Source organism: Carassius auratus, unplaced genomic scaffold (genome assembly GCF_003368295.1).
Source record: "Carassius auratus strain Wakin unplaced genomic scaffold, ASM336829v1 scaf_tig00217451, whole genome shotgun sequence".
Classification (NCBI taxonomy): Eukaryota; Metazoa; Chordata; class Actinopteri; order Cypriniformes; family Cyprinidae; genus Carassius; species Carassius auratus.
This window is the reverse complement of record NW_020529079.1, coordinates 7572-29944: the sequence shown is the minus strand read 5'-3', so window position 1 is coordinate 29944 and position 22373 is coordinate 7572. Positions and strand designations below refer to the sequence as shown.

Genomic DNA, 22373 nt, shown 5'->3' with positions numbered 1-22373 from the left:
AGTGCATTAGGCTATGCATTAAGAACTGTGAAGAAGCGCTGTAATTGATTAAGAATTGAAGTATTTTGAACTGAAGTATTTTGTTTCCATTATGTTCTCTTTTTCCCCAATAAACTAGACATCAATTAATTTCAGGTGAAAGTTTTGTTAAGAATCCTGTGTTTAGTCAGGTTAGACACCATATTTGACACAAGGCTGTGAGAGATAGACTTTAAAGTCTTGACGTTAGCATACACTGTATGAATGTTTTTTCTCATGAAAGACTTTAGCACCTATAGTATCCTAAAATACAATATATTAGAAATGTAATAAATATTCAAAAACTGAATGGGTCTCGTTTCCACAGTAATAGAATCTTTTTTGATTGGTGGATTTTGTTTGAGGATTGTGGGTAATGTAGTATTATCCTGACTATGGTTTATTCTCTCAACTTTTTTTTTTAATGTCTTTAACAATCATTATCTGTAAGACAAGTTAATACATAATATTACAAATATCTTAAATATTCAAACACAAAAACTGGTTTCAAACCATTCATGTTTCCATAGTAGCCTAAAAGTAGCTTCTCTAATTGGTGGATTTTGTCTCAGAATTGTGGGTAGTGTGGTACTTTACATCCAAAAGTGATTAAAAATAAATCTGCCTGGTTTGAAACTGCTTGAAAACCCTGGAATAGTGCCCTTTCTGTCCACCAGATGTCAATATTGAACAGGACTGTAAGAGCTAATGACACACACTGTCTGAATACATGAAATATATGTTGTCTAAAAAAATGTCTCAGATGCTTTTCTCTGAATTAGGCATTCATATTTTACAAACTCCATGAATTAACTTATTTAACGAATACATCTTAAGAGAACAAAAGGACTGCAGTCTTCTGTGTATACAGACACACTGGTTGCTTTATTATATTGTGTGTTAGATTTATTTCACAACAGTGTGGACCTATAAGCTTTTTAGTGGCACATTTTATAGCACTTTTTTCCATTGTGAATTTACAGACATTTTGTGCCGTTTACACATCGAGCTTAAGTTAGTTCACAACTTATCTGGAGTGTTGAACGGTATTGTAGACGCGCGCGTGCGTTGCGCGCAGGCGCAGGACAGGCGCGCTTGGAGTCAGTCAGTGTCAGGGGCTTTGAGGGGTCACAGCTGACCACTCTGCATGCACTTACACACTCAACTCTTGTGTTATGCATCATTTTAAGCAAACAGAGCCAGGGAAAATACTTTTACGCAGTGTTTCCCTCTCTGGTCATCGTGTCTCGTCCGCGGGTGGCGGTTATTTGTTGTGTTTGGTGTTTTAGAGTGAATGGTGAGGATTACCGGAGCGCTCCAGAAATCAGCGGCGTTTTTTGAGTTTCACGTCCGGGATGGCCTCATCGCGCCAGGACTACATTGCACCATGGTGGACCTACTGGCTGCACAATTTCCCGCATCTTAATTTTAATTTCCAGACGGTTGATAGCACGTTTAAACCGGATGACACTAGCTATCAGCAGGTGAGAGTTCTCTGGATTTGTAGTTTATTGAGGGGAGACAAGGGGAAACTAAAAGTCAATATGATCATTTTCTGCCATTGCTGCTGGGTAAACAACTGACACCAATTCATATCTTAGTAAACTATAAGATTAACTATAGATTTTAACTTAAAGTTGGAGCGGTTTATACTTTTTAGTAACATTTTTGAAGGTGAGTTTCTGTGCTGACACAAATAATTGACAGCATCAACAAGAAGAAGCCATTGAACATTTACACTGTTATGCTTGAAGAGACTAGGGAAGAAATAGAGTTCAGTGAACACAAGTTGGTTTGACCACAATTGGAGCACCATACTACGGGGCAAGTTGTCACAGTGTTACAGGAATTAAACATCCTAAGACTTTTCAGTATGAAGTAAACAATGAGCAACTCATTAATCTACCAATAAATAAATTAATAAAATAGAATAAAGAAATATCAAACAATTGTTTTAGCCAACAAAATTTATAATAAATAAATAGCAGAAATTTCACTAGGAAGGAAACCGTTAGTAAAGCAATTAGACTGAAAATAAATACAATTAATGAAATAACATACAAAAAAAAAAAAAAAATCAAAGTCTTGTTCTGTCCAGCAAATATTATAATTCATAACTTGCATACATTTATAACATTTAAAATGTGTGAGCACTTACCTCAGCATGATATGATTGAAATAAAAAACACCTAAACATTGCTGAACCTTTAAGTGAATTTGTATTGATTTTATAATTGATTCTTGGCTGTATGTCAGTGCGTAAAACAAGTTTACTATTTTTGATGCTTAAAAAAATATATATGTATTGCTGTTTTTTTCTTTCTTTTAATAATTCAGTAGCTTTTTGAATTCATCCAAAAACCTATTTATATTTTATTCTAGAGACTTTTTTTTTTTTTTTGGCCTTTTTATTAGAATATGACCGTGAATATTAACAGCAAACAAGGTGAGAGAGAGTGGGGATAGGTTTGGAAAATGACTCACTGAAGATAAACTCAAAAAATAAGTTTTTGCCATGCAGTGTGACATGTCCCATATGCATTGTTTTCCTTTTACAGGGCAAGAATTTTTCCATTTTTAAGACTTATTCCTATACAGAAGCTGAATTAAAAACAAACACATTAGTGGGAGTAAATTGTGTCACAACTTGCCCCGGCCTCTCCTGTCCAGCAGTGGCCTGTTCTTGTAGATGTACTGTAGTAGTGGAACATGCTGAATGAAATGAGTGTGAAATTTGGTAATGGATCAAAGGTTTTTCTCTCAACTTGACTGAACTATTTCAAACAGGAGCTGACGTCTATGACTTAGACTCTATATGCGTACTTTATCTGTTCACATAATCCAAATTTATTACTATTAAGACAAGCATTCCACACTGATTATTTAACATATTTGTACCATAAGCATTTAGGGACATTGATCTGAGATAAAATGTGAGATAAATGGCTGTCACTGAACTCTATTAATGTGCAGTGTCTGGTAAACACAGATGTATCTGGTGGTGTGTCAGATCTCCATTAAAGAGACTCTGTTTCTACTGTGATTTGTGACCTAGCACACAGTACTGTCTCCAGAGGAACATTTTGCTCATTGATTCAGTCGATATTTCCGCCTGGGTTTTTTTATCAAAAAAGATATTACGTGCCTTGTTCAAGGTCACATTTCTCTGGGTTACTTGAGGAAATCAATGGAGTGGCAACACAAATTAATTTCATCTCTCATTCTAAAATAAACTCCTTCTCAAATCTTTCTCTCGGTTAAATTCCCTTGCTAGTGCTCATTTGAAATCAATCTCAGGAATTGTTCTTCTGAACATATTTCCAAAGCGTCTTAGGGGTGTGTGATATTACCGAGAGATGTGTTGACATTGCACAGATTTGAAATTCCCATCACATGAAAACACCAGCTTTAGTTTTGGTGGCATAACATTTTCAAAAGCATTGACACAAATTCTCACAATCTTTTAGGTGCCTTGGTGTGCTCTTTTAAATAGTACCTTTAAAAGTATGAAACATGCAGTGTTAGTAGTGTCATCATGATTTTCTTTAAAGTATGATTGATGAATATAGTAATCAGAAGCCATCGCTGTAACATAGAACTATCACAATGCTTTTTTTTTTTTTTAAGGAAGGGTAAATATGTATTTCCTGCTTATGTATATTTATAGGCCTCCATCTCTCCTCTGGATGTATTCATTAGCCCTGGCATGAAGTTTGTCCTCTGTTAACAATGCATAGGACAAATATAGAGATCTTTTTATTTTGTTTTTTTTTGCTCTTTTAGTGTTTTTTGTTACTCAGCTACTCAGGTTTTGACTATAAATCCTCAAGTTCTTGTGTGGTTTGAGCATTAAAAATAATTACACGCCTCCCTTTAATGATTTTAGCAATTTTGCTCAGAATTTCCCAAGAGCATGTTGTGATTATGTATTGTGAAATTTTAGCAATTGGTTTATACACTTTTTTTTGGCTTTTGATGTGACTTTTATAATTTGAAAGTGCAGAGCGGTATTTGTTTTGCATTGAAATGAGCAATAGTCATTTTCAGTGTTTTCTTAAGCTAAAAATAGATCTAATATCCAGCTGTCCTTCTGTTAGCCCTGCATCACAAGACTCCAGAGCTGTTGTGCTTTACTTTCATCACATGATGCTCCAGCTCTAAGACTGAATGTTTCTGTTTAGCCCCAGTCCATGTGGGTAGCCATGGTGATGAACATGGGGGCCCAGCTCGCCCTCATGACACCCATCATGCGATTCATCCACCCACAGCTGCCATGAACACAAGCAAAACATCAACATACATCTTCTTTGAGAGATGCAGTCATCTCTGTTTTTCACTTTCTACATATAGACTATTCAGGAAAACACATCATGTTTTCCCCATAGGTAACATAACATAAACAAATGACTATGTACCACATTCAAGTGTAGATCAGAACGTTGGCAATAGTTTGAAACTAAATCTGTATTTTTGTCTTGTTTTCCAGTACTATTAAAAAATTACAAAAAACACATTTATTTCAATAATTTTGTATTATAATTATCAAGTGTTTTATTTTTTTTCCTGATGATCTTGTGGAAATAAAGACAAAACAGGCTGATTGAGATAATTTAATGAAAACTTTTTCTTTACGACAGATGAATCTTTCTACTTCCTGTTTGATTTGACCATATGCCCCATGTTTGCCTGACTCTGTTTGGCAGTCTCTGATCTTCCTGGCCTGTGTGTCTGCCGTGGGTCTGGGTTTGAGTCTGCTGATGCTGTCCGTATATCTTTCCTGCCTGTTTTGCTGTCGAAGGGAAGAGGATGAGGAAGTCAAAAGACCCGACACCTGCTGTGTCACATGGGCTGCTGTTATTACCGGTCTGGTCATATGGTGAGTTCATTCATTTTGTTTTACACCCACCAGGAAACGGGGACTGATTTCATTATAGTTTTGATCTTGCTTTAAATGCATCATTTGCATGTCAATAAATGCAGATGAAATGGGAATGAATACTTATATTTAACAAGGATGCATTACATTAAGCAAAAGTGACAGTATAGATGTTTATAATACTAAAAATAATTGTATTTTTTAATTAATGCTTTTTTTTTTTACTTTCTTTTCATCAAAAGAATCCTGAAAATTCAGCTTTGCCGTAAAAGCAATAAATTATATATTCAAATATTACATATTTATCAAATAAACGCAACCTTGCTAAACCTTAGTATTTTTATATTTTTTATAATAATACACTTTTATTATTATTTCTTAGGGGAATTTCTTTTAACAAAATTTCTTGATAGTGTATTAATATTCAAAAACATTCGCCACCAAACCTATAGGGATGTGTTTTCAACAGTGTTGGGTAGGTTACTCAAAAAAAGTAATCTACTATAGATTACTAATTACTTCTTTAAAATTGCGATTTGATTACATTTACTGATTACTGCATTTAAAGTGTTATCAGATTACTAATTACTTTGCTTTCAAGTTATCAAACCTAAAAAATTGCCTACAAAGTTAAACTTAAAGTTTTTCCTGATAACAGCGGAAAATAGCTTAAAAACTTAAGCAAAAAGAACTTAAAATATTCTGTCATTTTTGAAAATGTAAATAAGAGTAATACAACCTTTGAAACCCAAAAATATCTACTTTATTTGTATACATTGCGATATCAACAAAACGCTGTGCTTTTGTAAAATAAAATAAAAATCACACAGGGTGTGCTTTCTGCTGTCTCAGTCTCCTTTTTTAAACATTCCAAAAATGAATGAAAACTCAGTGAATAGTTGATACACAAGTATTTATACCTTTAAATGAAGTAAGTCTTATCAAAAACAAATGAACTCTATTAAAGAAATCCTCATGAAACCAGTGCAAGGTATGTCTTTCCTGACTGAGCTTATTATCTGTAATGCGCTCAAACCCACGCATGCACGCACTAGGGCTGGGTAAAAAAATATTGATAGCTCGATATTAATTGATTCTCTTTTTTTACATTTATTCATTTATCTGACGCTTTCATCCAAAGCGACTTACAATTGATATATATGTCAGAGGTCGCACGCCTCTGGAGCAACTAGGGGTTAAGTGTCTTGCTCAGGGACACATTGGTGTCTCACAGTGGATTCGAACCCAGGTCTCTCACACCAAAGACGTGTGTCTTATCCACTGCGCCAACACCACCCCCTATATGGAACGATATCGATTTGTAAATCCCAAGAATCGATTAGTCTAGCCTGTTTTCAGTTAATGGACGGAACGTTGAAAGCCACCTCCCATCTAATAAATCGCAATAAGCATTGTGCTTTGGTGCTTTTAATATGAAACAAAGTCTCAGGTTTCAATTGATGTCCATTGTATTGGAGTATTCAAACAATAAATGCCGTTTTGGTGCTGTTTAATCTGGAGTAACCGATCACTGTAGCGCCTCAGTTCAACAGACGCCACAGTGCGATGTGCATTTGTGAACTAATCATCTTCTCCACATTAATACCAGTTTCAGCACAAAATAATCATGAGTCATGACTAAACATCAGAAGGTAAGTTAAAAGAAAGGGTACACTTTACAATCTGTATCCTGTCTCGTGTAATGACTCAATCAGTGTTTTTCAGCCACGCAAAGACGTAGATATAACAGCTTGTAAACAATGTCACATAACGTCACATTTACCTCAGAAACAAACCTATTTAGTGATCATAAACTCATTACTTGTTAGAAAAATAAACTTTAGAGAGGGGGGTTATTTTGGCAAATATATCCACCATAACATATTAATTGTAATGTATGTTCTTATGTTTGATCTTTGTTTGAATAAATCATATTTTTTTATGAAAATGATAAATTATATTATTTACATTTTTATATTTAAAAAAATACTAATAGAAGTAGAAATATTATAATGTAATTAATTTTATTATTTTAAAAACTTCATTGTGTAATTCTAACAGGTGTATGCTATAGCTTCAATATTATAGTAATGTAATACCAAATGACATAATTTTCTTAGGGAAAAATAATAATTCTGTAAAATATTATTATTATTAAGAAAATTTGGCAATTACTTGGTAATCGAATCAAATGGAAAGCTTATGAATGAGAATCGAATCGAATTGTTACATTTGTGTCAAAACCCAGTCCTAGTGCATACTATTCATAAGATAATCATCCACATGAGATACGCAAACCTAGAAACTCCCACATCACCTCTGCAAACAAAGCAGCTCGATTCATTAAGTCTAGGTTACTGCTGGTTTTTGAAAGACACACTGTGAGGAATAAGCTTTCTATTTACCTCAGAGATAACACAATCTGACGTACAGCTTTTGAAATTGAGTGGAAATTTTAAAATATTATTTCATTGCATCTAAACGTTGAACGAGCCATCTGCATTTTAGCTTCCAATCTCTGGTGATTTATAAAAGGGCATATTGATGCACAAAACATGATTTTAAAAATGCATTTTACTTCATTTTCTTAAAACTGCATTTGTAACTTAAGTGATATAATTTGTGTTGACACTAGTAACTCTAATCTTATTAAATACATTTGAAATGTAACACATTAAATACATTTAAAATGTAATCATATTACTGTGCTCTCTGGAAAGTAATTAGAATACTGTAATATCCAACTCTGGTTCTCAATTCCGATTTATTGATCAGATCAGTTTTTTAGTGTGGCTGTTTAAATTTCTTTTTTTTTTTTTTTTAAGAAATGTATTTTTTTATGTGTTTAAAACAAGAAGTAAACACCGAAGTAAACGCCAAGGTTAAACATGACTATCAAATGCATGTTCCCATAGAAAAACAATGGAAAAGCAACACAAAAATGTACCTTGCAGGAGGAAAAGGGGTAGAAAAAGAAGATGAGTCATGCAAGACGTGCACATTTCATCCAGAACGGCTGAGTAGAAAAAAGTTCAGAGGGCATTTAGAGTTAGAATGAAATTTTCTTTAACCTGTGACATCTCATTTAGGATGTCAGCGCTATTTTGCCAGGGAATAATGGTGCATTTGGATTGGATTTGTTATGCGATGGGTTCACGGGCAAGATGTGAGCTGTGGAAGAGATATTTTTAGTATTTAAGCCAGATATGCTGTGACCTCGCACACAGTTACTTGATCTCCCAAACGGTGGAACAAATCAGAGCTCTGATTCGTAGGAAACAAGAAGGAAACTCAGTTCTAATTTTGTGAAAATTAATCCTCCTTCACTTCTGCTCTCCGAGCCGGATCTGTTGCTTAAGTGTATTCTTTGCTAACCAGCACACACCTGTCACAGGATTCATTATGTCCAGTGAATGAATATACAAGAAAACAGAATCTCAGAATCTCTTGCACACAAAGTCTATTGGGGGTTCGTGTTTGCAGTGAGATAAAAACAAGTTTCAGGATCCATCTAGTCTGGACAATAAGTGTGTGTGTGTGTGTGTGTGTGTGTGTGTGTGTGTGTGTGTGTGTGTGTGTGTGTGTGTGTGTGTGTGTGTGTGTGTGTGTGTGTGTTTGGGCATGTGAAAACAATGTCATCTCTGTAGGGGTCCTGACCTGAAGCTCACTTCTTACCGCTAAACCGATTTCAAACCTCCAGAGCATTGGGAGTTAGCACACTGCTAACACTGTTTGCTTTTAATTATGTCAATAAAAGAGAACAAATGTTTTTGCTAATATGCTAAATTGAATTAGCAGAGGGTCCTGCTAAAACTTGTGACAGTCATGAAAGTTTGAGCACTGATTAAGTTAACATTCCAGATCTAGACACGGGGCTGGTTGTCGTACTAAGTGCTGCTGCGTGATTCAGCTAAAGCCCCGTTTAACCCTTTGCTTGTGAATGTGCATCTATTGGAAGTAATGGGATTTTTTTTAAAGACCTATATAAAACCTAAACTGAAGTTGGCTTTTAGCCAATGCCTGTTAACGTCACATTCATTAGAGTTCTCTTAGAGAGCCCCTGGCAATTGTAACTGACTGTTACAACTATAAAACTGTTGAAAAAATCGTATACTGATAATATTATTTAAAATATTATTTAAGTTTGAAGTATTTAGATACAGATGTGTTTAGGGAGACTGACTCGAAACTGCCATTTTAAATGTGAGTGGGCTGATAAACTCTCTTTCCACAATTTACAGTCTCATGTTAAGCTACTTTTCTTATTAATGGATCTTTGTCCAAGATTAATTATGTACAATATGGAGTTTTTTACTCAACATTTAGCCGTTTTCTCTGGAGAAGCAGTACTGTAATCTCTCTGAGTACATGGCGTTTAAGTTAAAAGTGTACTTTTGTCCCCTAATTCAGTATTGTCCTTCTTATGGAATATAAATAGAGTCTGAATTAGAGATGCATAATGGAATCAAGTTGCAGGCTTAGTTTTCTCATTTCCTCCACTTACCAAATGACATCATCATCTTCTGCCCACAGTTTCCTTTCTTTTGTTGAGAAACATCACTGATTCTTGGGTTAATTCTTTGGTTAACTAATGGCGTCATTATCATATGCTACACTTGACACCAAACTTGTAACCACATATATACATAAAGGAATCTTTGACTTGACTGATACTGAAAACAGAGGTGCACTGCAGCACAATGCTTGTAAGCAAAGATGCTCTTATAATGAGATCTTAACTCAGTAATGTGACTGTTTATCTCATTCATGTTTTTGTCGGGTGGCACGTGGTCCTTATTGGATTATCCTATCAGCTCAAGTCGCTTTTTAATTTCATTATATTACCTTTGTCCATTTTTAATCTAATAAAAGAGGACCAGAATAGTTTTCATCCAGTCACACTGGTTCAGTTCCCAATAAAACAATTGACACTAGAGTGCATCCGTGTATATTAGAAGCCAGTTCTCTCATTTACAGAATAACATTAGCCTTTTCCACCCCATTCTCCAACGTTTTTCAGTTTATCTCAATTCTTGCTAATCCTAAATAGACGTTTGTTTCAGTTAGCCGTGGTCTGAGCTCTAATGACAGCTCTGACCCCATTAAAGCCCTGCAGAGATGCTTGATGGGTGAAGATTCAGCCGCAGTGGGACGTTTCAGCAGGAACTGACCCTGTAATTCATATCCAGCTTCAGAAAAGCATCTGACAGTACGGCTTAGGGAGATAGTGTGTCAGTCATTTGCACATTTGAGCATATTAGGTGTTTAAATGTCAGTTTTATCCTGAGTCACTCTGTCAGAGCTCAGTGGGAGCGCATAAGTGTTTTTCTGAAGAATTGAATGAGTACTTCAGCGGTTTAAAGACAGATCACCAGTCTCTAGCAGTGATATCAGTCCTCACTCTTATTTTTCATTTTTGGAAGACAAATGGAGAAGATTTCAAGAATCTGTATGCAGAACTTTCCATACAGTGACATTTGTTACTGTGAATGAGAGATGCGAATGTCCAAGATAAATTAAAGGATTAATATTTAGAAATCTCATATGTGACAAGTTCTTAGACATGCAAAGTTTGTATTCATTATGGTTTCATATGGTTTTGGAAAACTTTTGTAACATTTCAAACAAATGTTTTTGTTTATTGCTCTAAAAATGTCAATTGGTGTGACCACTAAAGGAAAAGTTTACCCAAAAAATGAAAATCTGCTGAAAATTGGCTCACTTCATGTAAGATCTAGATAAGTTTGTTTCTTCATCAAGACAGATTTGGAGAAATATTGCATTACACTTGCTCATCAATGGATCCCCTGGAGTGAATGGGTGCCGTCAGGATGAGAGTCCAAAAAGCTGATAAAAACATCACAATGATCCACTTGTAATCCACACAACTCCAGGCCATCAGTTAATGTCTAGTGAAGCAAAAAGTTGTGTGTTTGTAAGAAAGAAAAAAATAATATTTTTTTCGTTTAACTTTAAATGCTTTTAAAAATATTCCTATAAGTAAGAAGCAAAAAAGGGAAACATTTTTCCCAGCATATGTGCATGCACACCTTAATCAATTTCAAATGTTTTTGAATATTTTTTTGCAATGTGTTTTTTTTTTTTTCTTCAAATATTGTGAATTATGAATCAGGTTTTTTGGCAGTTGCACCACTTACAGTTTGAACTAACCTTGCCTAGTCATAAAAATGTAACATTTATTTGGTGGTTTTGTAGATTTTAAAGTTGGTGTTTTAAATTTTAATAAACTGTCAAGCAGTTTTGGACATGCAGTCATAGCAGAGGTCATTAACATTTAAATTCTGGAAGCTACAGCAGCAAAAAGAGGCTGTTGTTAATGTAAAAATGTGTAAATGTGTTTTATTTGCAGATGGCATCTATATGCATGTACTGGATTGATTCATATGAACATGTTAAAAACACCACAGGCAGTGTTCTTATGATCCACCTTGATCCATCCCTTTAAGAACGATTTAAATCTTTACACTTTTTTTAGGCTTAATCATTCTGGGTTTGAGATCTGGCTAATTTACTCATCTCACAGACACTGTGCCCAATCATTTCCTTCAAATTTACACCTCATCTGCTTTTGGAGCTTTAATAAATGGAGAGGTGCAGGTTGTAAGTGAGATGTAACCAGATGAGCAGTGATTTCAGCAGTGTGCTGGAAGCTGAGGGCGAGAGCTGGGCTAATGGGAGCAGAGATGCTGCCGGCCTGAGGGAGTTCTAGTAATGATATAAGGAAAGAGCCTGGAATCCATCATGCTTAGGGGAAATCAGAGACAGGATTCTCACTCAGGCCACCTGCCCCCACACCAAAACACACACACACACACACACACACATGTTGAGGAGTTATTATAACAGGAAAATTTATGCCATCTGCTTACTCCCCATCACTGTCCTTTGGGTTTCTTATATTTGCATCGAAAGCATTTTTACACTGTTTTTGTTCAAAACTCTGTGATATCTGACAACAAATAGTGCAGTCTGAGAATAGTCCAGTGGGTGTTTGTGGATGAACAAAGTATGTGTTGGTTAGAAGAGGGTGTCAAAGGGGAGTCCGATCTGGAGTTTGAGATGCTTTGAGAAAAAAATAAAAGTTGAATATGCTAAATGGCAATAATGACATGGACATATATATATATATATATACACCGTATTTTCCGGACTTTGTCGCACTTTTTTTCATAGTTTGGCTGGTCCTGCGACTTATAGTCCAGTGCGACTTATATATGTTTGTTTCCTCATCATGACATATTTTTGGACTGATGCGACTTATACTCAGGTGTGAATTATAGTCCGAAAAATACGGTACGTAAAACAACTTCTTGTGTTGATTTATAACCCAAGTGTGAGTTTTTGTTTATTTATTGTAACAGTCTGTTCAAAGAAATGGATGCATGGACTATTTTATCAATGTCCTTATTAGGGGTCAACCGGTTATCAGCCTGGCCAATTATCGGTGCCAGTATTAATTATTTTTAATTAATATATTATTAATTAACGATGTTGTTCCGCAAGATGCAAGCAGTTCTGTTTATTAACTGCTAGAGCGTCAAAAGTTACCAACTGCAGCTTTAAATGTTTTTATGTAATCGGTTTATAATATTTGAGTTCTGTGGACTTATTAGGGTTTACAGTGTTGATATTCTTAATTTTGACATTAATTTAAATTTTTACACCAGACACACACACATACACACACATATATGAGTTTAAAATATTGTTTATGTGTTTACTTGATCTGTAATAATCGGTATCGCCTCTGAAAAACACATATCGGTTGACCCCTAGTCCTTACTACCTTTCTGGGCCTTGAATCTTGTTTTCAAATTCAGTAGTGACGAACTGTATACAATATATCAAAATAGCAAAAACAGAAGAGGTTTTCCATAAGCACAGGAAATATCACACCTGGACTTATGTCTCATACAGCGGCTCTAACATAAGGAGTGAGGGCTAGATCCCTTGCTAACTGAGATGGACTGAGCGGCCCTAATGCTTGACAGTCTGCACACATGGTTCTGATGAGGCTGCTTAATGAAGCTGATCTGATACTGTCTGGAGAAGAAAGCAAGCAGACTGGTTGCTTGGCTGTTAGATGACACAACAATCTAATTAGGTAGACTACGATTCTGGAGGCTGCTTTGAAATATTAACTCCGATTTCACATTAGAATCTACCATGAGACCAATTGAGTCAAAATGATGAATTTTATAGCCAAACTGATACCAGTGAGCACACTTTTCATGTTTATTGCAGTAGTTGTGTGTTTTTTAGATGACTTACTTTACTCTTCGTTTTATGCCAATATTACAACTGCGATTTGTGAAACAAGGGCATTTCATTTATTTCTGATCCAGATGAGCATTCTTTCGTCAGAAACGTCTTTCAAAAACAAAAAAAGATTTTGTACAGTAGTGTATATTTTTTTTTATGAGGAAAAATTAATTACCATGATTTAAAGTTGGTTTAATTGCTGTAATGGGGGAAAACAATTATTATTATTGGTTATTTATTTTATATTATATTATAATGCAGTAGTTTACTATGACATTTTGGAAAATCGTACAATCACTATTGAGACAAATCGTAATAATAATTGGAGGAAAAATGTGCTTGATGGTTAAAAAAATAGACAAATATCCCCACAACTTTAAATCTTAAATCAATCCATGATATTTCATCACATTTTACTCTTTTTGTTAATTCTTCTGCTGATTTCAACGAGTGGACCGAGACCAAAGCTTCACTGAACTGTGAATGTACATTCAACAAAATCCTTTATCTCATACCATGAATTTGGGTGGGAATTTGGGAATTACGATGGTCAAATATACCTGTAAATGTTTCAAATCTTCAACAAGCAGTCAGAAGCAACGTGACAGAGTTTTATTGATATGAACTCTGTTTGTAACATAAACTGTTGTTCTGCCTTGATTTGTGTTTCTCACAGTTCAGCGGTGGGCGTGGGTTTCTATGGAAACAGCGAAACCAACGATGGCGTTTACCAGTTGACTTACTCCATCTCCAATGCCAATCACACACTGGGTAGCATTGGCAGTCTGGTAAGAATTTCCCATTTCATTAGAATCGCCCGAGGAACACTGTGATTAAAACTGAATCTGAATTTTGCCTGTTACATTCTGCATGCTGAAGAACTTCGAGCCGGAGCCTCAGGGGCTTTTCACTGCTGCTGGAGTATGAGTGTATCATGTGATGAGTGGCACCACACACACACACACACACACACACACACACAGGCTGCAGGCTTCTTCTCTGCGAGTTGAGAGCTGTAGTCATATTGTGCCTGTCTCCATTTTAACCTCTAGTTAGAGTTGTAGATAGACTCTAGAAGCCTATCCTAATGCAAACACATCCAGCTGGTGTGTGTATTCATGTGTGTAGGCAAAGGAAAACAGTATGCACAAAGAGAAGACTGGGATTATCTGTTCATCTGCATTAAAGGAGATTAAATTCTATCTGTATATCCACTCATGCGTCCACAATCACTGGTCTGCTTTTTATGTCTGTCAGCATCCTGCTGATCAAATGATTGAGGATTTATTGAGAATGTATTTATGTTTTTAATTTAATTTAATTTAACATTGTATGTAATTTAACATTTCATTTTAACATGCAAATGAATGATGTAATATAAAATGTCATTTATTTAAAATGAAACAACACAAAAGTTATGTTCATAACAGAAAGTATGCCATCTTATAATGCCTTACTCATCAAGTAAAACGCCTTAAAGATGCACTGATTATTATACAGTGTGTTGTTTTATTGTTGCATATTGATAAAAATGATTAAATGTTTTGAAGGAAACGATGTGGAAAAATATGACTTAAACACTTTTTAATTGTATTTTACTTATTAGTTTGAAACATTTTGGGGTTTTCTAGGCTGCCAGTGCTATTTGGTTGAAATGATAGTTCCTTGAATTAAAAACTTGAACCTTCTACTTATTTAAAAGCAAGTATGTAAATATTGCAATATTTCTTGATTATTGACGACTGTATGCTATGTTTTTTTTCTGCAAATAGTCAGCAGTTCATTCTGAACATAGGGTTTGAAACATTTATCAATACAGTGGTTCAAGCATACTAAGCAGTAAAAGTTATAGACTGCATGTAATGTCGAAGTATGCTAGTACTGCACAGACTTCACATTTTTATTAACAAAAAAGCAGTGATTTATTTTTATTGTAATCTCAGTCTTTGTTATAATTGATATGGATTAAGTGACAGGTTTACAAGATCTTTCATTTCCCGTTCAAATGTCTGAACGTCACCATCTATGCACTGAGCGTGGTAATATTTAACACAACCCACAAACGATGTTTCCAGCAGTATGTCTTGGATTTGAGGGCGGTGTAATTCAGCATATGGCAGGTTGAGTGTGACAAACAGAGCATTTGGCTGGCTGGCAGAACATTTCTCCTCATTCAGCCCTGATGTTCATTACCTGCTGGCAATGTGGTGACAACCTCTGTTCTTCTAATACACTGCCTCCGAGAGCTTCCTGCTGTCACTCTCACTCTCTGCCAGTGTATCTTTGGCTCACTGGTCCATAATGCATTGCCTCACGGCCGAGTGAACATATCTAAATATGCTGTCTAAAACAGCCTTTTCACTGTTTGCTGTAGCTAAAACAACATTCAGAATGTGAGAACAATAAACAGCCATTGGCTGCACTACAACTGCATAAATCCAATTTCAGCTTTAGTGGAAGTTTCTCTCTTAAGATTGAAAGGCAAAGAGGACCGCGTTGGAAGGCCAAGCTTGATTGCACAACTGAATTCATGAATGTTGAAGTGATTGGGAGAGTGTGGAGGAAGGTTTTGAGCTTCCAGGCTTTTTAAACGCCTCCTGTCTGTATTTGCGTGCCAGAAAACAGTTGTTGCAACTGTGAGTAAACGGGTGTAGTGATTGCCATTTCTCATGCTTTTAACTCTATTTCATGCAGTATCCACACTTTCCACAATGGAAGTGAATCTAATGTAAGAATGTTTTGAATCTTCATCTTTATTAGTCTTAATTATGCTTCCACCATTTAGAAATTACGAGTTATAGAGCAATTATTCAAAAGAGCCTCATATTGCAATTCTCTGAAATTAAAGCAGAACGAGAAATTATTGACAAGAATGAGAGCAGTTTACCAGAAATTCCACACAATGGCCTTTTATAAGATTAAAATCACTAATTAATTAAAATAAAATAATAACATTTTCATATTAAGGTTGTATGCAAAAACTTTTAATGCTAACGAAAGCTTTTTCCCAATTGGTTTACCTTCTATGGTACAAACCTTTCAGTTTTTACAGGCTTTACAGACCGGTCTATACTCGGATAGATCTCTGACATGGACTCAAGCCTGCAACAGAGGCTCTAGTGTTTTAAAGAAGTAAGCACAGATTATTTCATTGTCATAACTCTGCACCTAGGCAGGCGGACAACAGTAATATTAAGTGGTGACCTGACAAAATCCTCCTGAAAGCATTATTGATTCTCTGCCCGCTTCAGTGAATCTGTCCAAACAGAGATCAGGGACTAATGAAGCTCACTGAAAACTGATTTGTTACTTTCTGGACAGGTTTTGAGCCTAGAAGTCCATCTTAACATTAACTATGGATGGTCTGCCAAAACAAATCAGCTTCCTTCCTGCCATATATCAAAGTTTATAACTAGTTTATAATCTACATTTTATTTTGAGAAAATTGTTTAGCTTTAATCATAACATAATCATAACATAAAACCATTAAACGTTCACATTTTCCTTTAAGCATGCAGATTTTGCAACTGGTTCAAGTTGCTCACATGAATTGCACCATATTGAAAAAAAAGCTTGTCTTGAAGTGATTTCTGTGTAAGATATGCTTTATGCATTGCAACATTATTGAAAATGTACCCTTATAGCCTGTGAATCCGCACCAAAAGTTCACTGTTACCACATCTTAATTGACAAAATTTCATGTACTCATAATCTTCTCACCTTCATATACATTCCAGACCAGTGTGACTTTTTGTTTTGTTTTTGTCTGTTGAAGACAAAATAAGATATCTTGAAGTGTTTTTTCCTTAAATAATTTCTCCTCTTTCTGTCACTCTTGCCAATCCTATGATCCCCTGTGCATGCCTCCTGCTCCCATAGAGAACTAATTGGAAAGAGCCATTCGTCTCCGTGCCAGTGGGCCTGATTGCCATTATTAACCTTCTAATGGTGATCAGCATTTTTCTTGTCTCTATTCTCAGGTGGGAAACTCACTGGGTAGTATGCAGGTCGGGCTGAAAGAACACCTGGAGCGGTTGGATGAGATATTTTCTCCGCGGGGAGACTACACCCAAACCTTGCGCTTCATGCAGCAGATGGCCAACAACATTATCCAGCAGATGACAGCCATGCCAGACACCGGGAAGGTGCAAGTGGATTTGGCAGCCATCGCAGATAAAACTTCATTCATAGAGTACTACAGGTAAGCTGCCTTGGGCTGGTGGGCTAATAATGGCTTATTTACTGCACTCCGTGCTCTTGAAAACTTTTGCAACTACTACAATGTCTCATCAGAGGTTAGAGATAGGACGGCTCCATGTACTTTAGAGACTGCTGATGTAGCCGTGTGTCAGAAATATTTCAGAAGCCCGTTCCTTAATCACGTGATCCTAATTTCAGGCTTCTGACTCTAATTTTTAGACTTCTGACTCTACTACTCAAACATGTTACCCAATTATCTAAACATCTAGCTCTACTCCTCAAGCACCTGACCTTGTATTCCAAACTTCTGCCCCTACTCCGCAAACATTTGACACTATTTAACTATTTAACAAACTTCTGTATCTTCAAACACCTGACCCTATTTTTCAAACTTCTATCTGTACTTCACAAACACGTGACCCTATTTTCTAAATTTCAGACCCTATATTCCAAACATCTTGCTCTACTTCTCAAAAAATTGAACATATTTCACAAATTTCTGTCCCTACTCCTCAAACACGTGACCCCATTTTTTTCTTCAGACCCTTGTTCTCAAACATATGACCTTATTTTACAAAATTCTGACCCTACTCCTCAAACTTGTGACCCACAGAAGACCACGTTTCCCAAATATCTGACCCTTCTCCTAAAAAACATCTAATGTTATTTTTCAAACATTTCACCCTATTTTTCAGATCTCTGACCTTACTTCTTAATCAACATATGACGGTATTTTCCAAATGTCTAGCTCTATTCCTCAAACATTTGACTCTATTTTTCAAACATATGACCCTGCTTTCTAAATTTCTGATCCTTCTCCTCAAATCTTCACCTAATTTTTAAAACTTCTGGCCCTACTCCTCAGACATGCAAGCTAGTTATTTGCCCTACTCTTTAAACATGTGACCTTAGTTTTTTACTTTTAGTCCTACTCCTCAAAACATGTAACCCTTTTTCTTTTCTTTTTTTCAAACTTGTGGACCTATTCCCCAAATATATGTCCCCATTTATTGCTCTACATCTCATAATTATGGCCCTACTTCTCAAACATGTTGCCCTGCCCCCCCTCACCCTTCTACCCCTACTAAAATCCAGTTGTTTTTAATGGGGCACTGCCTTAAAGGTGCCAGCTTTGGCCTACTTGTTTATCTTTACTGGCACTACTGGATCTCATGTGGACTACTGTAGGCTACTTGTGCCCTTTTGGAGCTGTTAGTCTTGTTAAATTGATTTCTATGCCCTCCAAGAAGATTACATTTCCATTTTGTAGACCGGCACGTTATGAACTTGCAGTGCATGTATTGACGAGTAGCTAGTGTTTCAAGCAGCTAAAGGACTGTGCTATTGAGCAGCAACGGTCAAACTTCTCTTCCTCCATTACTCATGGGCAAATCTAATCGCCCCAAGCTCTGTACTCTCTCCCTTGATTTATCATACACCTTAGTGTCCATATATTTATCTTCCTCCCTCTCTCTCTCGCTCTCGATGTCTCAAGATGTGTGGGCATTTTTAAGTCCTCATGGTGTAGGATTACTGATCGGATTGTGGCTTGCCAGGCATTCCAGTAGCACACCAAACCAGAGACCTTAAATCAATACAATACAGAAAATACAGTAAAACCCTACTACTACTTAGGTCATTTTGTGAATCTTTAATTGAAATTGTATGTGTTCATACTACATAAAAAAATGTATGGGATCAAATGGTATGCGTGATTACAAGAAATAACACCTTCTCAGAGTGCACTGCTTGGCAGATTGTACGTTCTCACATACTAGGCTGGAGCTCATGAAATTCTTATGTGTATTTGGTCTGTTCAATTATTAATTGGATGGGAAACGTACAACGGAAGATGGAAGAATAATCTGAGTGCTATAAACACCCACTTTTAAAGTACTTAGAGACCTACTGTCAGTGTGCTCCCACACATCTAAATCACACAGTAGATGAATATTAAAATCAGCACTGTCGACTGATTTAAAAGAAATTGAATGAGATGACAAAGTTTAATTAATCAAATTCTGTGCAAATAATAGCATAACATTATTTGCTTAGAAAAGCAGACATAAGTTGTTTGTTTGTTTTTATATTATTGAACATAACGTTCCTACAGTTGACGTGAATCTATTTTGATTAAGTGTATTATTTTTATCTTATTCTTTAGACTAGATTAGATCAACATCCTCTATTTAGTAATTACAGTACAAAACTATACAATAAGTAGCTAATAAATAAGAATACTATAGTAGAAATACAAAATAAAATATATATGTGCCTTTTTATGTTATTGGAACACTTATTTCTGCTTTCATCTTCCGTTTGATCTATTTCAGATGGTTAACATACCTGCTTCTTCTGATTTTGGACCTAGTCATCTGTCTCATAGCATGTCTGGGATTGGCAAAGCAGTCTCGATGGATGCTCACAGTGTAAGTGTGCTCTAAATATCTATGGTTAGACCTCTGGCTTTGTGCATTCCCTTCACAGAAGGGAAATTTAACCCAATTTTCGTAATCATAAAGAAGTTAACATGGAGGAAGGAGGCAATATATACTTTTAATTTTACCTGTATTTCATCTTACATATAATCCTTTCCCATTGTTAATTGTTTGTATTGTGTTGTGAAGTTGTTTATTCCTGACAGCTTAAATTCTCTGTAAAATAATGCAGCCTCTGACATAAACAGACCTCTGTGTAATGACTCTGAGTGCATGGAGTGCTGTGGTTAGCCAGTCGCCAGCAAGCCCTGCATTTCCTCTCATCTCAATCCTCTGTCTCTCTCCCCGTTAGCCTTATTGCAAGCTCCTTTAGGTCCTTCCCCACTTACCCCACTAATGCTTATTGATCTCTTTGCCCAGGCAAGCATGTGCTCATCATTAACTAATTATTATGTGCTTCCAATCCGCTTTATTGGTGCTTTTAAGACCATCCTTAGACGAGAAAGGCTGTTTGAGGAAACCTTGGCTCCATTTTCCATGGCCACCAGGGAGCCGTTTACCCCATTCATCTCTGTCTCCTTTTGACTTCCCATTTGCTCATGTGATCACTCACATGCTCATGTCTTTGATCACTTTCTCACTGTTTTACATCCGCATTTATGTGCTTCCTACTAAAGTGTAAACAGAATGGTTAATTTCTCCAACAAATTATACTTATGAGAAAGTTATTTCAATGAATCGGTCAAAAGGTTTGTTTTGAATGATTCAGTAAGCATTGATTTACTTAATGAATTACCTACTGAATCTATCAGAGCAGCTATTTGTAATTAACATTGGATTTACATACTAAGTGGAAGTATAGCTGATATTAATTTAGATGATATTAAAACATTTTTATAATAAATGTTTTAATAGGAAAAAAAGCATAGGTTGGTAGTATTATAGTAGAATTCTGTGATGTACAATTTCTTCTTTACAGATGTATATCATATATGCACTCATTTAAAACAGAATGCTTTATCACAATCCTATTGGCAATGAATGTTTTTTATCGGTTATAATCATTAAAATATGAGTCTAACTACATATACCTATAAGAAAAACTGCATTATACTACTTTAGGTTTGGGGTCACTTTATATGTGTGTGTGTGGGGGGGGGGGGGTGTATATATACATTTATTTTTCTTTTTTTATTATTAATATTATTATAATAGTATTCAACAGTTTAAATACAAAGTTCTGGCATGAAACTCTAGATGGCGCAGTCCAATATATCTGACTCAGTATTACATATTGACATCATGATCACATCACAGCCGATTGGTTCTCTCCTGAATCATTAGCTAATGAACTCATTGTGCAACATTTAAATATTTGGCTAATGTTTGTGGTAGCAGTTTGCAGCACACTCTAGAAACCCTCCACCTTCCCCAGCTCCACCTGTAGGGATCTGCTATGAGGTGATTCATGTATAATATATGAGAGTTGTTCATGTTATATGTGGAGCAGCAGTATTTCTTACATGCTCACAGATGCATGTTGTGGATGTAGTCTCAGTACTTGCTCTACCATAGCAGCATGTCAGATATATTCCACCAAGCCCAAACACATTAACCTTGTCTTGTACATTACCATGCTAATCACTCCAAGAGTTGTTATGACGGACTGTTTTTATGACAGACTGGTGAGCATTAGAGACTTCTTTCAAATAAGATTTTAGTAACCCAAACTTTTGCAAGGTAATGTTTAATTTCAAGTTTAACCTCACATCTCACTGTTATGTCCTCTCTCTCTCTCATTTCAGTATTATGGTGTGTGGTGTACTGACCCTGATCATGAGTTGGGCATCATTAGGAGCGGGCACAGCAACAGCTGTGGTAAGTTACTGTGTTTTCACATGAGTGCGTACTTTAAACCCCCTTTGATCAGTGTCCAGTGACTATGAGTCACTTCATTCACTAACACTGTCCTAGATTTTTTTTTTTTTTTTTTTAAAGTGAATGTTTGTAAGGGTAGAGGTTGCGTGAGCTGTGCTAAACTCTTAGGAGATTATCAGGGTTCAGTGACTGCGTTTCTGCATCTCGTGGTGCATGCCAGTTTGAAAAGCTGATTATAAAGCTCTGGTCATTTAAATTAGACAGTCCACTGGCTCAACGGATGTAAACAGCCATTCTCTCTATCACTTAACAGGCCAATTTATCTAAGGTCTCGCCTCGCTCTTCATCTCTGCATCTCTCAGGCTGCATGCATAATAAAGATAGCAAACTGTATTTAACATTCTGAAGATGCCTTTTATGTAGTCTTGACTTGTAATACAGTAATTAGGTGTGTAGTACCGTACACCTGGAGCTAAGTGCCTTGTTCATGATGTCACTGGGGTATTGAAGGGGAATCTCATGTGCTTTACACTTCCTGTGATGCACTTACCTGACATCAAACACGCCACTTTTCATTAGCAGTCCAAATCTTCAACTATGAATCCGCAACCTTGCTTAAACATGTTTATAGCTAACAAATGCTGTGAAAGAAATAGTAAATGCTACTTGCATTTAGACAA

General features: G+C 36.0%; 1 protein-coding gene across 1 annotated transcript; it reads left to right on the top strand.

Moving 5' to 3' along the window:
* Positions 1–1107: 1107 nt before the first annotated feature.
* LOC113101030 (protein tweety homolog 2-like) lies at positions 1108–22063 on the top strand. Its single transcript, XM_026265521.1, has 6 exons — positions 1108–1502; positions 4722–4894; positions 13854–13965; positions 17158–17378; positions 19711–19806; positions 21621–22063. Exons 1-6 carry the CDS (start codon positions 1374–1376, stop codon positions 21715–21717), a joined length of 828 nt encoding a protein of 275 aa, XP_026121306.1. The 5' UTR covers positions 1108–1373; the 3' UTR covers positions 21718–22063.
* The last annotated feature ends 310 nt before the right edge of the window (positions 22064–22373 follow it).